General features: G+C 52.5%; 1 protein-coding gene across 1 annotated transcript in view; it reads left to right on the top strand.

Moving 5' to 3' along the window:
• Positions 1-13780, top strand: part of WNT3A (Wnt family member 3A) — a 46488-nt gene that overhangs the window by 14361 nt on the left and 18347 nt on the right. The window contains exon 2 of the mRNA XM_032397870.1: positions 3-244. Within this exon, the coding sequence (XP_032253761.1) occupies positions 3-244 (242 nt within the window). The remainder of the gene's footprint in view (positions 1-2; positions 245-13780) is intronic.

Here is a 13780-nt window from a genome sequence, read left to right as displayed (position 1 = left end):
AGGTCCCTGGCCGTCGGGCCCCAGTACTCATCCCTGGGCACTCAGCCCATCCTGTGTGCCAGCATCCCCGGCCTGGTCCCCAAGCAGCTGCGCTTCTGCCGAAACTACGTGGAGATCATGCCCAGCGTGGCGGAGGGCATCAAGATCAGCATCCAAGAGTGCCAGCATCAGTTCCGCGGGCGCCGCTGGAACTGTACCACCGTCAACAACAGCCTGGCCATCTTCGGCCCTGTGCTGGACAAAGGTACGTGGGGCGCCCTTCACGGCCGTCGGGTGGGGCGGCAAGCCAGGCGGTTGGTGCCACAGGGCCAAGCAGCCCCCTTCACGGGCAGGAGCCGCTCTGTCTTGATCTGCCTTGGTGTCTCCCCTGTGCTCCGCCTGGGAGCGGCATCTCCAGCAGGTTGACCTGCCGTGCAGACCCCATTTCTCTGTGCATCTCCCATGCTCACCCGTTCTGGGGGTTTCCTGGAGCTTGGAGTGAGGTAGTCTCACGCAGAGATTCCTCCTGTTTCCCCTTCCCCAAGGAGAAGGCTTCCCACAGGAACCAGGCCTTCAGGGGAGTCTTGGAGAAAAAACACAATTTTTTTTTTTAACAGAGGGAAGGGAGGAGGGGTGGGCGACGACAGAGGCACACTTCAGGAGTTATCCAGGGTGCTGAGGCCAGGGAGTTATTTTAGGAAGAGGTAAAAGATGAGGGTTGGGCATTGGTTAACTCTTGGTGAAGAGCAAATTTTCACCAAAGATAGTGGTTTGCACAGTAATAACCATGTGATGAGCGTCCCAACGTCTGCGAATCAGAGGGCAGCAGGGCTGCGCCTCAGCTGGTCCCCGCACTTTCCCACGTCTGGCAGCCGAAGCTGCACTCAGCAGGATCACCTGAAAGTGGCCTCTGCAATATGGTGGCTGGGGAGGCAGAAAGGCTCCTTTCACTCAGCATGATATTTTCAGGATCGGTCCACATGCCCCATGGGTCAGCACTTCCTTCCTTCCCATGGGTGAATAGTATTCCACTGTGTGGATCGGCTGCATTTTATTATGCATTCATCGTTGATGGTCATTTGGGTTATTTCCACCTTGTGGCTATTGTGAACAGAGCTGCTATGGACATTTTTGTACAAGTATCTGTTGGAATACCTGTTTTCAAATCTTTGGGATATATTCCTAGGAGTGGAGTTGTTCTGTATACGATTTGGGGGAAACACCACACTGTTTTCCACAGGGGCTGCACCATCTTACATTCCCATGAGCAATGCGCGAGGGTTCCAGTTTCTCCACCTCCTCACCACCACGTTATTTCTGCCTCTTTCCTTATCCAGCCCAGGGGGTGCGAAGGGGTATCGCATTGTGGTTTTTATTTGCGTGTCTCTGATGGCTGATGATGTTGAGCATCTTTTCATGGGCTTGTTGGTCATCTGTATCTTCTTTGGAGAAGCATCTATTCAAATTCTTTGCCCAATTTTTTAAAAGATTTATTTATTTGAGAGAGAGAGCACATGGAGGGGAGAGGCAGAGGGAGAGAGAGAATCTCAAGCACAGAGCACAGAGCCCAACTTGGGCTCGATCCCACGACCCTGAGATCATGACCTGAGCCAAAACCACGAGTCGGATGCCCAGTTTACTGTGCTACCCAGGTACCCCTGCCCAGTTTTTTAATTGGGGTGCTTGCTTGTCTTTTTGTTGTTGAGTTGTCAGAGCTCTTTATATATTCTAGACACTGAGTTTTTATCAGATCCCTGATCTGCGAATAATTTCTCCCATTGTATAGGTGGTCTTTTCATTGTTGTGACAGTGTCCTAGAATGCACAAAAGTTTTAAATTTTGGTGAAGTCCAATTTATATATTGAAATGTCATATCAAAGTAAGCATTGCCTAATCTAAGGTTACAAAGACTTACACTTATGTTTTCTTCTAAGAGTTTTATAGTTTGATCTTTTACATTTAATCTTTGATTTATAGGGAGTAAATTTTTGTGTATGGTGTGAGGTTGGGGTCCAACTTTATTCTTTTGTATGTGGAAATCCAGTTATTCCAGCACCATCTGTTGTTGAACAGATTATTTTTTCCCCATTGAATGGTCCTGGTCCCATTGTCAAAAATCAATTGGCCATGGATGTATGGATTTATTTCTTGACTCAATTCCATTCCTTTGGTCTATATGACTATCCTCTTGCCAATTCCACACTATTTTGATGGCTATAGCTCTGTAGAATGTTTTGAAGTCAGGAAGTGCCAATCAAATCCTCCATTCTGTTTTTCTTTTACAAGATTGTTTTGACAATTTGGGTCCCTTGTAATTCCATTATGAATTTTAGGATCAACTTCTCCATGCCTGTGAAAAAGGCTTTTGGGATTTTCATGGGCATTACATTCAGTCTGTAGATTATTTAGTGGAGTATTGCCATATTAACAATAATAAGCATTCTAATCTATGAACATGGGATGACTTTCTGTTTATTTAGGTTCTCCTTGGTTTCCTCCAGCGACGTTTTGTAGTTTTCAGCATATAAGTCTTGTACCTCCCTCAGTAATGCATTTCTAAGTATTTTTTTTCCTTTTTGATGTTATTGTAAATGGAATTGTTCTCTTATTTTCCTTTTTGGACTATTCATTGCTACTATATAAAATACAAATAATTTTTGTTTTGATCCTGTATCCTGCAACTTTGCTTAATTTTTTGGTAGCTTTGAGAAGTTTTTTGTAGGTTCCCTAGGACTTTCTATATATAGGATCATGTCACCTCTGAATGGTAACAGTTTTAATTCTTCCTGTCCAATTTGTATACCTTTGATATCTTCTTCTTGCCTAATGGCTCTGTGTTGAGTAGCAGTGGTGAGAGTGGGCACCCTTGTCTTTTTCCTGATCTTAAGGAGAAACATTTCAGTCTTTCACCATCAAGTAAGAGGTTTGCTGTGGGTTCTCCATAACGGCCCTTTATCAGGTTGAGGAAATTCATTTCTATTCCTCATCTGTTGAATTTTTGTATCATGAAAGGATGTTGGATTATATCAAATGCTTTTTCTGCTCCAATTAAGATGCCCATGTGGTTTCATTCCTTCATTCTCTTAACATGATGTGTTATTATTGGTTGATTTTTCTACACTGAAGCACCCTTGCATTCTTGGGATAAATCCCCATTGGTCATGGTCAGTAATCCCTTTAACATGCTGGAGGATTTGGTTTGCAAGCATTTTGTTGAGGATTTCTGCATCAATATTTACAAGGGACATTGGTCTGTAGTTCTCTTTCCCTTTAGTGTCTTTGTCTGACTTTGATATCAGGGCAACACTGGCCTCAGAGAATGAGTTAGCAAATGTTTCCTGCTCTTCTGCTTTTTGTAAGAGCTTGAGGAGGATCGGTGTTGATTCTTCTTTAATTGTTTGGTAGGATCTACCGGTGAAGCTTTGCTTTCTTGGGAGGTTTTAAGTTACTGGTTCAATCTCATTACTTGTTATAGGTCTGTTCAGATGTTCTATTTCTTCTTAAGTCAGTTCTGGTATTTGTGTGTGTCTAGGAATGTATCCATTTCATCTAGGTCAATGTTTCATTTGGAAGAATAGCCTTGCCAAATGTAGAATTCTTAGTTGACAGTGTTTTCCTTCAGTACCTGATATATATCACCACTGCCTTCTGACTCTGGTTTCTGATGAGAAATTGTGTGTTAGTCTCATGCAGAACCCTTTGTACCTGACAAGATGCCTCTCGCTGTTTTAAAGATTCTCTTTGTCTCTGTCTTTTGATGGTTAATTAAAATATGTCTCAGTGTGGATCTCTCTATATTTATACAACTTGAAATTTGTTGAGCTGCCTGGAAATATTAATTCAAGTCCTTTATCAAATTTGAAACTTTTGGGCCATTATTTCTTCAAATATTCTTTCTGCCTATTTCTCTCTATCCTCTCCTACAATGTGGTGTTTGTTGCTACATTTGATGGTGTCCCACAGGTCTGTTCATTTTTCTTCATTCTTTTTTCTTTCTGCTCCTCAGACTGCATAATTGCAATTGCACTATCTTCAGGGTCACTGATTCTTTCTTCCACTGCTCAGCTGTGCTATTGAAAACCTCTAACAAATATTCTGTTTCAGTTATCATACTTGTCAGCACCACAATTTCTATTTGGTTGCTTTTTGTAATTTCTATCTCTTCACTGATATTCTGTCTTTGTTGAGACTTTGTTCTCTTGGTTTCTTTTATCCCTTTGAGCATATTTAGGACAGTTGATTCAGAGTCTTTGCGTGGTACATCCAATATTTGTGCTTCCTTGGGATACTTTCTGGTAATTTCCATTTTCTGTGAATGGCTTGTACTTCCTTGTGTCTTTGCATGCCTTGTAATTTTTTGTTGAAATCTGTGCCTTTTGATCATTATGAGATGGTCACTGAGGAAATCAAATTCTTTCCGCTCCTCAGAGTTCGGTGTGCTTGCTGTGGGTTGTAGTTCTTGTTTGTTTAATGACTTGTCTTTAGCTTGTGGTCAGCTAGCGGTTTGGCAAAAATTTCCTTAATGTCTTGGAGGGGAAAAAAAAAAGAAAACAAAGCAAAGAAAGAAGACTTTTCTGGTCTTTGCAGATTGTCTGTGTTGTGCAGGCTTTCAACATTAGCTTGTCTGCTCACAGCCCTGCCTTAGCCTTTGGTTCCTGCCTGCACTGAGCCTGAAGATCAGCTGTGGATGGAAGTCCACAATCTCTCCTGAGCATGCTCTCTGCCCTTGGTGTGCACATGGCTTTAACTTTCCTGGTACACACAGCAGCTTTTCAAACCCTTCATTCCCCAAAGCAAGTCTCCCCAACCTTTTTCCCCCAGATGATTACTATGTCTATTTTTGGCCCCAACTATAATTTTTTGCTCCATACGGCAACACTTGTTCATTTGATTTTCAGTGTTTTCCAGGAATATCCTCTGCTTAGTCACTGTTCTACCCTGAGAGAGTTCTGAGGTAGGCATCAGTTTTCAGGTCAAAACACACAAATTCTTGAGGAGCAGCCTCCACTCTGCTCCTTCTGGAACCGTCCACCCACACGGGAACAATTCACATTGCCACCTCAAGACTTCACTGTGCCAGGCAGGGTGGTGCTGTGACCAAGTAAAAATGCCTCAAAGCTCTGCTAACTTGTCAGAGACACCTTTTCCTTGATTCAGCATTTGCTTGGTTGCTAAAAACCTTGAACTCCCTTCCAGGGCTCTGATAGCATTGGCTCTGACAGTTTCTGCCCCATTCTTTCCATGTTTTTGTGGAGGGATGGGCCCTTGGAGCTCCTCACTCTGCCATTCTGCTGATGCCACTCCATACCATCTTTCCCAAACTGGCCTTAGAGGCCAGACAGGGCCACATTCTGTTAGTGGAGGCAGTTACAAAGGCTCACTTGGGTTCTAAGGTAGGGGACCCAGACTGTACCCCTCAGTGGCATATCGAGGTCCCCAAGGGACACAAGCATGAAGGATGGAACATGCACCGGTGCAGCTACCTCTGGAATGCGGAGGAAGGAAGGACAAGAGATGTCTGGGAGGAAGATACACTGGGCCCTGGGACCGCTAGTGTGCATGGAGGGGAAGACAGCTGAGGAGGGGTCCCGAGAGTGCAACCAAGCATTGCAGGGAGGGTTGGTGGTGCCAGATTGCCTTTGTTCAAGGGCCTGAGGCTCCCCTACTTCAGCCCCACAGGCCATGTAGGGAAGGGAGGGGGAGCACACCATGTGACCTTGACTGGTGAGTCAGTTGGCTTCCTGGAGTGTCAGCGTCCCTGTCTATAAAATGGGAGACTAATTGCCACTCAGCTGACTTCACAGAGCTGCTGGTAAGGCTAATTACATGGTAGTTCCCACGGGGACAGCTGCTGCCATGTGTGGGAGGAGTTAGGGTCACAGGATGCTGTGGTACATCAGCTGTATGAGGGCTTGTGTGTGTGTGTGTGTATTTGTAAGTGTGTGTGGTGTGGTGTGCATGCATGTGTGTGTGCATTTGTGTGGTGGGTGGGTGTACATGTATGGTATATGCATATGTGTGCATGAATGTGTGCATGCATGTGTGTGGTATGCGTGCATGTGTGTGTATGCATCTGTGAGCACACATGTGTGTGAACGAATGTACACATTCATGTGCATGCAGGTGTGTGAAGATGTGTGTGCACATGTGAACACACCAGTATGGTGTGGTTGCCACCCACACAGGTCCTCTGCTGTGCCAGTGGTGTTGTGGCCTGAGGAGACATATTCAGCTGGCCCCTAGACACCCCTGAATGCTTCCTGCTCCCCCAGGTGAGAAGAAATGTCAGGGATTTCAGGAAGGAGACGGGAGCCTGACCTACCTGAAGCAGCTGCCAACTGGGTGGTGGAGGGAGGCAATGTCGGGTGGGGTCAGACCCCACCTGGAAGCCAGGAAAGGAAGCATGGGCTTACTTCTGGGCTCTATTCTACCCCATGGTCCACATGTCTGTTCTCTGCCTGTTCTGCAGTACAGCTGGAAATCAGGAAGTGTGAATCCTCCAACTTTGTTCTGTTTTTTCGAGACTGTCTTCACTATCCAGGACCCCTTGCCATTCTGTTTGGATTTTAGGATCAGCTTGTCAGTTTCTGCAAAAACAAAAGCTCACATTTTTAGGGAGTGTGTTGAATCTGCAGATCACCTTGGGGAATATTACCATCTTGATATTAAGCCACCCAATCCATGAACATGGGATGTCTTTCCATGAATTTAGGCTTTCTTCAGTTTCTTTCAATGACATCAGGCACTTTTCAGCATACAAACCTTGCACTTGCTTTGCTAAATCAATTCCAAAGTATTTTACTCTTCTTGATGCTGTTGTAAGTGGAATTGTTTCCTTAATCTCACTTTTGGATTGTTCATTGCTGGTGCATAGAAAAGCATGATTGGTTTCTAATATCGAGCTCATGCTCTGTAATGTTGCTGAAGGTTTATCAGTTCTGAGAGATGTTTTGTGCATTCCGTAGGATTTTCATATCATTGGCTAACAGGAACAGTTTTCCTTCTTCCCTCAAATCTGGATACCCTTTTTTTTTCTTGCTCCTTGCCCTGGCTGGAGCCTCTGGGACAATGTTGGGTGGCAGTGAGCAGAATGAGCACCCCTGATTTCCTCCTAATCTGAAAAATGGCTTTCAGTCTTTCACCACTGGGTATACAGTTCTTAAGTTTTAAAGATCCAGGTGTGAGGATCTTCATTCATATCAATCAATTAGTGACATGAGAGAGTTTTGATATAACGTGGCTCTCAATTCTTTGTGTTTTTTTTCTGAGTTATATGTGACAAAAATCACATAATGATCTATTATCAAAAATTTTAAAAATCTGTCAGCTCGTGGCCTGGTTGGGTCCTCCTTTCACTCTGTGGAAAACAAGGAGTTGGATGATGACCTGATTTGCACAGAGCTCCATGGCCCAGTTGTTATCAACATGGCCTGGAAGCCTGCGGGTCCCCTCCTGGGACAAGTGGGAGATGGTGGTTGTAGGGGTGCAGGCAGAGAGGAAGGGAGGATGCCTTGGAACCACCCATGCTGTCCAAGGATCCTGGCCCATTTCCATGCACCCCCTGGGATACACAGACCTGCCTTGGAGTCCTCTGGGGTAAGCCATCATTCCCACTGGGATGCAGCATCACCCTCCCTGGCCACAAGTTCCATCCTTTCCCCATATGTTCATACATTGGGCTGCATCATCTCAGAGCCAAACCCACAACTCTCCAGTTATGCTCAGATGCCTGCAAGCTCCTCAGTCGGGGTGGCCCCAAGGGCCCTTGGCCTCTGCACCCACTCTCTGCCGCTCTGCCCTTCTGCATTACCACCAGCCCCTCCCCGGGCCCTCTCCTGGGGCCTTATCCACTCCCCACCTGCTTCAGACATCGCTGCTGCGTACAGACTTCCCTGCCCATCCAGAGCGACCTGCCTCTGCACCCCGTCCTCACTGCTCCCCACAGTCTGAAACTGGCTCCGTCCCTGCAATCCTCATTCTCTCCAGCTCCATCTTATCTTTCAGCCCTCTGCCCAGGCCCCCAGAGCTGCCCCACGTTTCCTGACCCCGTCCCCACCACCACTCTCCCGGGACAAGCACCAGGCCCCTGCAGGGTACCCTCAGGTCTGCTGGGGTCCCCTGTCACACCCAGCAGGTGTTCCTGCAGCACAAACGGAAGGCAGCTGCTAGGGGAGTGCCAAGGAGTGCTTGGCACAGAGCTGGTGTTTCAGAAGGAGGTGCTGAGCAGATGGCTGGGCTTCCCAGGGGAGATGGCACCTGAGCTGGATCTCAAAAGTTTTTCTCTCTCTCTTTAAAACATGTTTACGGTGCTTTCTGGGGCTGTGCTAAGTGTTTTAACACGGCAGGAACTTGAGTCCTAACCCCCATCCAACCAACTGCTGCTAGGGTTGCAAGTGAGGACGCCGAGGAGCAGTGCAGGGGTCAGGCCGGGACTCCTGTGTGGGGGTCTGTGGGGTGCTGGGAATACCTGACAGGGCTCTGGGAGGAGAGCAGAGCTCTCTGCTGGGACAGCAGGCCCTCCTGTGCCCAGGGGGTAGGCACCCCAGGAGCAGACAAGCCCCTGGCTTCTGGGCTGTGGTCCCAGAGAGCTCCCACCCTCCCCTGCACCCTCTTGTTCCTTGAAAGCCTGTGTCCTGGCCCCTCTCCTGCAAAATGTCCACTTATACCTATGTCCTCCATGTCCCCTCCCAAGACCCTCCCCACGTCCACTCCCCTGTGTCCCCTCCCCCAAGTCCAACTCCCCACATCCACTCCCCCATGACCCCCATGTCACCTCCCCATGTCCACAGTCCTTTCTCTGCCCTTCACTCCCTCTGCCCCCTCCTGTCTGTCCCCTCTCTCCCCACCCTTCTCCCATTTCTGCTGGATGAAAATGGTCTCAGCCCCCAGGCCCTCACCACTTGGCTTTAATGGAAGGAGAAATCCCCCTCTCCCCCTTGCCTGCTGCAGGGCTGAGAAATGGTGGAATTCATTGTGGCCAAAGAGCTGAATGGCCCTCAAGGAAGGAGCCCGCCAGGTACCCCAGAGAGAAGCCAGCTCTGGGAGGCCATTGTGGAGGCCCCAGCCTGCCCGCCTGGCCGCGCCTGTGGTAATCAATCTGATTGGATTAGGGTCAGGGCGACCCTAATCGTGTCAGAGGTCACCCGGGCTTTGTGGCAGGGTCCACGGGGCGCCTGGCCACCCCTGCTGAGGCGGCCTCTTGAACAGAGCTTAATGCCGCCCAGCCAGCTGAGGAGAGGGGCCCAGCCCTGTGTGGACGTGTGCGAGCGTGTGCATGTGTGTGTGAGCACGTGTGTGGGGGGCTGGGTCGTGCAGCTGGACCTCTGGAAGCCGCCGGAGCGGAGTGTGGGGTTGGGCGCTAGAAGTGAGCCCAGGCTGGGAAGAACTGCCCTTTGCCCTTGCTCCAGAAGGCAGCAGACCCCGTGTAACTTGCGTCGTGGGGCAGAAAGCATTTGAAGAATTTTGAGTGTGTGGCAGCTATCTGTCCCTCCAGGCAGGCCCCCAGGCACCTGAAGGGCCTGCTTTCCCCGAGAGCTGGCCAACACCTCCTCTTGACCGCCAGGGAGGTGAGGGAGGGGGTGGGGAAGACACAGGGCAGGCAAGGCTGGTCCCAGGGCTCAGTGCCCCAGCAGACAGGCCCACTGAGGCCCACTGCCAGCCTGGAGGAGGTCCGGCCAGGACGTGCCCCTGAGGGAGCTCAGTGGTCACCGTGGCACAGGTCCAGGCCAGTGGGCTTTTGGGCAGCACGTAACTGCAGGAAGAGGGGAGCGTGCCTCTCCCCCCAGCACCCCAGCCTGCACTGTCCACTCAGTCAGAGTGGCTACCCTGGGGTCTCAGGGCCAGGGGGATGCTGGGCCTGCCCCTCTGAATCAGGGAGCAGGTGTCCCCGGCAGTATATGGGGAGGGGGCTTCACTGCCCATGCAGAGAGATGGGCTGGCCCTTGCCTGGGGGTCTACACCTGGACCTCACCCGCTAGGCAGCTGAGATGGGGGCCGGGGCTGACCCTCTCAGCATCAGTCCTGGTCCATACTGCAGGACTCCCTGAGCCTCTGGGGCGGCGTCCGCGTCCACAGGTGTCAATCACGTTTTCAGCAAGGGTGTGCCGTCCCCCAGACGGTGACCTTCCTTCGCAGCCCCCTGCCGCTGTCCTTGGTTAGTCTCCTTGAGGGCCTGCGCTGGGGAGGAGGTGGTGGAGACATCTCCCCCGGGCACCTCCCGGAGGAGCCCCTCCCCGCGGTCGGGCTCCAGGGGGTGGTCTGTCGGCCGCCCTGTGTGTCCCCGCCCGCGCACAGGCTCGGGGCTGGGGCAGGCCGGCCAGGCCGGCCCAAGCCTCAAGCCGCAGGGCTCAGGAGGGGCCGGCGAGGAGATGCAGGCCCTGGGGGGAAGCGGCGTCCCGAATCCAGGTTGCGACCCCTGACCCCCATCGGAAAGTGTTTCGGTTCGCGGTGGCTGGGGGGCTCGGCCGGTCTCCACGGCCTCCCCCGTATATCATTAACTCTGCCCAGCGGGGGGGTGTAGAGGGGCCAGGAGAGACCCCGGCGACACCCCGCCGGGCCCGGCTCGGAACACAATGTCCCCACGACGAGGACAAGATTAAGCACAAGGGAAAGTGAAATGCTGGGGGCGATTCACACGCCCTCGGGAGAGCTGCGCTGCAGCGTGTGAATAGCGCGCCCCTCTCGCGCCGGCGGCCCCTGGGCCGCGCATACCTCCCGGTTGCTAGGACGGGCTTGCTATGGCCTAATCGCCGACGAGGGGGAAATTCATATAAAATATCGCGGGCCATTGTGGGCCTAACGCGGCGTGACAGTGCCTCACAAAGCCAGATTCATTAGCCCCAGCAGGTAATCAGGACGCCGGCCGCGCCGCCGGCCGGGCGGTGTCAGGGGCCGCGGCCGCAGTGGGGCGCGGGCCGCATTCCGCTCTCAGGTGGCTCCTCCTTTGTGCGGGACGCGGCCGGGGGTTAACGAATGCCGCCGCATCGGCCCCTCCCGGACGCTGCCCGCTGCAGACCGAGGAAGGTGGGCGTCGGCGGAGGGGCCGAACCAGCTGGCCCGGGGCTCTGGCCGTCCTCCTGGCCGTCTGGCCGCTGCGTCCTGGGGCCTCGGTGGGTGGAGGAGGCGCCAACTTACCGCAGGCTCTTACTGGCCAGAGGGAGGGAGGTGGGAGCATCTGCTGGCCTCTGCACCTGCCCAGGTGGCGCGGGACCTGCTCGTCTGGGTCCCCCTCCCTCCGCCCCTCACCTGCCAGGCGGGCAGTGCCCTGGGAGGCCCCAGAGGGCGGTGCCACCTTGTCGTCTGGGTCTGGTGTATGCCGGGGTACCACACGCTGAGAGCAGCTCGAAGCGATGCTCCAGGAGCAGCGGCTGGGAGCGGAGAGAAGCCTGGGGGCTTGGCACCTCCAGGAGCCCAGGCTCCCGGAAGGCCCATCCAGCTGTGGGCACTGCAGCTGCCGAAAGGAGCATGCTGTTTGCTCAGAGCACCAGGAGGACTCGGCAAGGGTCCAGGCTGACAGGGCTGGCCTGGAGGAGGGGGGATGCACCCCCACACACCTGGCAGAAGGGAAGCCGCAGCAGGGCATGCTCAGCGAGCCTCCTTGCAAGGTGCTGGGGTGGTGGGGCAGCTGGGCTGAGACTGAGAACCCCTGCCCTGGCCAGGGCGCTGTGGTTGCAGGCAATGCCATGGGGGGGGGGGGGCTCCATGATGCAGGAGAGCATGCCCTCCACCCCCTGCACCCCCTTCTGCAGACCTGTGGGCTGCACCAACCTCAGTGCCATGGAGGTCTTGCCCCAAGGTCAGCACTGCCCAGAGGTGAGACAGCCTGGGGTCGCAGGGCACCTCAGCTGAGGGAGAGCCCTTCCTCTGCCACGGGTCAGCCAAGAGAAGGTTCTGATAGGCAGGACCTGCAACTCTCAGGGGAGCTCGCCCCCTACCCTGCCCTGGGCCTAAGTCTCTGCCTCCCACTAGCCGACTGGAGACAGGCCCCTAAGTCCTGAACGCTGGTGACCAGGGGCCAGCCTTCATGTAGGGGCCAGACAGAAAGTCTGCAGCCCATTGCAGGAAGGAGGGGATGTCAGAGATCCCCCAAGATAGCCCCCCATGTCCCTCTGATGTGGAGATTTCAGAGCCCCCCATATTAGCCTCTCTGTGTCCTCCTGATGGGGAGAGGAATCTGAGCCCCCATATTAGCTCCTCGGAGTACCTCTGAAGAAAGCGGTGTCAGGGCCCCCCATATTAATCCCCTGATGTCCCTCGGATGGGGGATTTATCAAAGTCCTCCATGCTACCACCCCCATACATCCATCTTAAGGACATGGTATCGGAGACTCCCCTCCCCCTCCCCATGCTCCCTCCTCTCTCCTGCCCAGGTACCATTTGGAGGCCCCCTTCCACAAGCCTGCTGGGTCTGGCCACCATCTGGAGGAGGGGTGGTGGGTCTGTGAGTCGTGGTGCCCTGGGCTATAATAGAGCCTGGGGGTTCAGCCCAGGGTTGCATCAGAATCACCTGGGGACCCTTTAGAGAAATAGGTGTCCCTCCAAGAACATGGCCCGGGACCCAACATGTGTATGCCGTGATACGCTGCCCGGGGAGGCTGCTGCTGGGACAGCCCCTAGCCCTCCTCCCTGCAGGGTGTCCAGAGGGGTCCACCCAGGCAGGCAGAACGTCCCAGGAACTCCATTTCATTGATCAGGAGTCACATCTGAACCACAGCCCCCTTCCAGGAGCTTCTGCTGCCGGAGATCACACGTGTTTCTCAGAAAGGCCCCTCCAGCACCCCCTTAGTCTCATCCCAGGAGCATATGTCCCTCTCCGTCTCATCAGTGTGCGCCCCCACAGTCTTCCCCCCAGGAGATGACAGGTGGGCCAGCTACCTCAAGGATGCAGCCACCAGAAATACCTGGTGGAGTCTCAGGACTCCTTGTTGGGGGTGCAGGAGCCTCTCCCCGGGCCCTGTCTGGGCTCAGCATTCACTGCTGTGGGTGAGCAGTGGGTCAGCCACTGAGCATGCTGGGGCTGAGGGGGCCTGCAGGACCCATGGCACTTGTAGGCAGAGAGGAGTGTCCCTCGTCCTGTCTGGGCCAGTTCTCTCAACAGTGATACAAGGATCTGCCAGACCCGAGGCAGGGTGACCTGTTGGTCCCTGCTGAAACGGCCTCCTGGGTGACCTCTCTGCAGGAAGGTTAGCTCCAGAACAGAGGCTGCAGCCTTCTTGTCCACTAAGAACACAGTCAGTGCTCAATTAATGGTCGCCAGTTGCCAACTTCATGGTGAAATGTGAAAGATGAACTTTCTTCAGCACAAAGTACCCTAGAAACATAACCTTTTTGTTTGTTAAAATGTTTTTTCCTGAAATTATGATAGTTATTTTTTATACGTCTTATTCTCCCACAAAAAAAGTAAAAGTAACCACACTTGGCGATCCTAATTCGGTCCTCAAATGATCTCTGGTACTTCACAAGCCTGTGAAATTTGAATCTGGAAACAAGAATTTGTTAAGATCCCTCTAATTTTAAAGTTCTGAAACCCAAGGAGGCAAAGTTACTGCCGAAGCCCATCTCATGGGTGACACATAAGGTTCCACTAGCCTAGCTCTGAGGGACACTGTGGGGCTGCTCTCCCTGCCCTATGCCGGACATCCAGCTCTCACCACACAGGACTCCCTCAGCTGCCCCAGACGTTACTCATCCATCCATCTACCATCCATCCACCCATCCATAAATCCATCCACCCATCCATAAATCCATCCATCCATCCACTCATCCATCCATCCACCATCCATCCATCCATCCATCCACCCAT

Source organism: Phoca vitulina, unplaced genomic scaffold, assembly GCF_004348235.1.
Source record: "Phoca vitulina isolate PV1807 unplaced genomic scaffold, GSC_HSeal_1.0 scaffold106, whole genome shotgun sequence".
NCBI classification, from domain to species: domain Eukaryota; kingdom Metazoa; phylum Chordata; class Mammalia; order Carnivora; family Phocidae; genus Phoca; species Phoca vitulina.
This window is presented reverse-complemented; position numbering and strand designations above follow the sequence as displayed.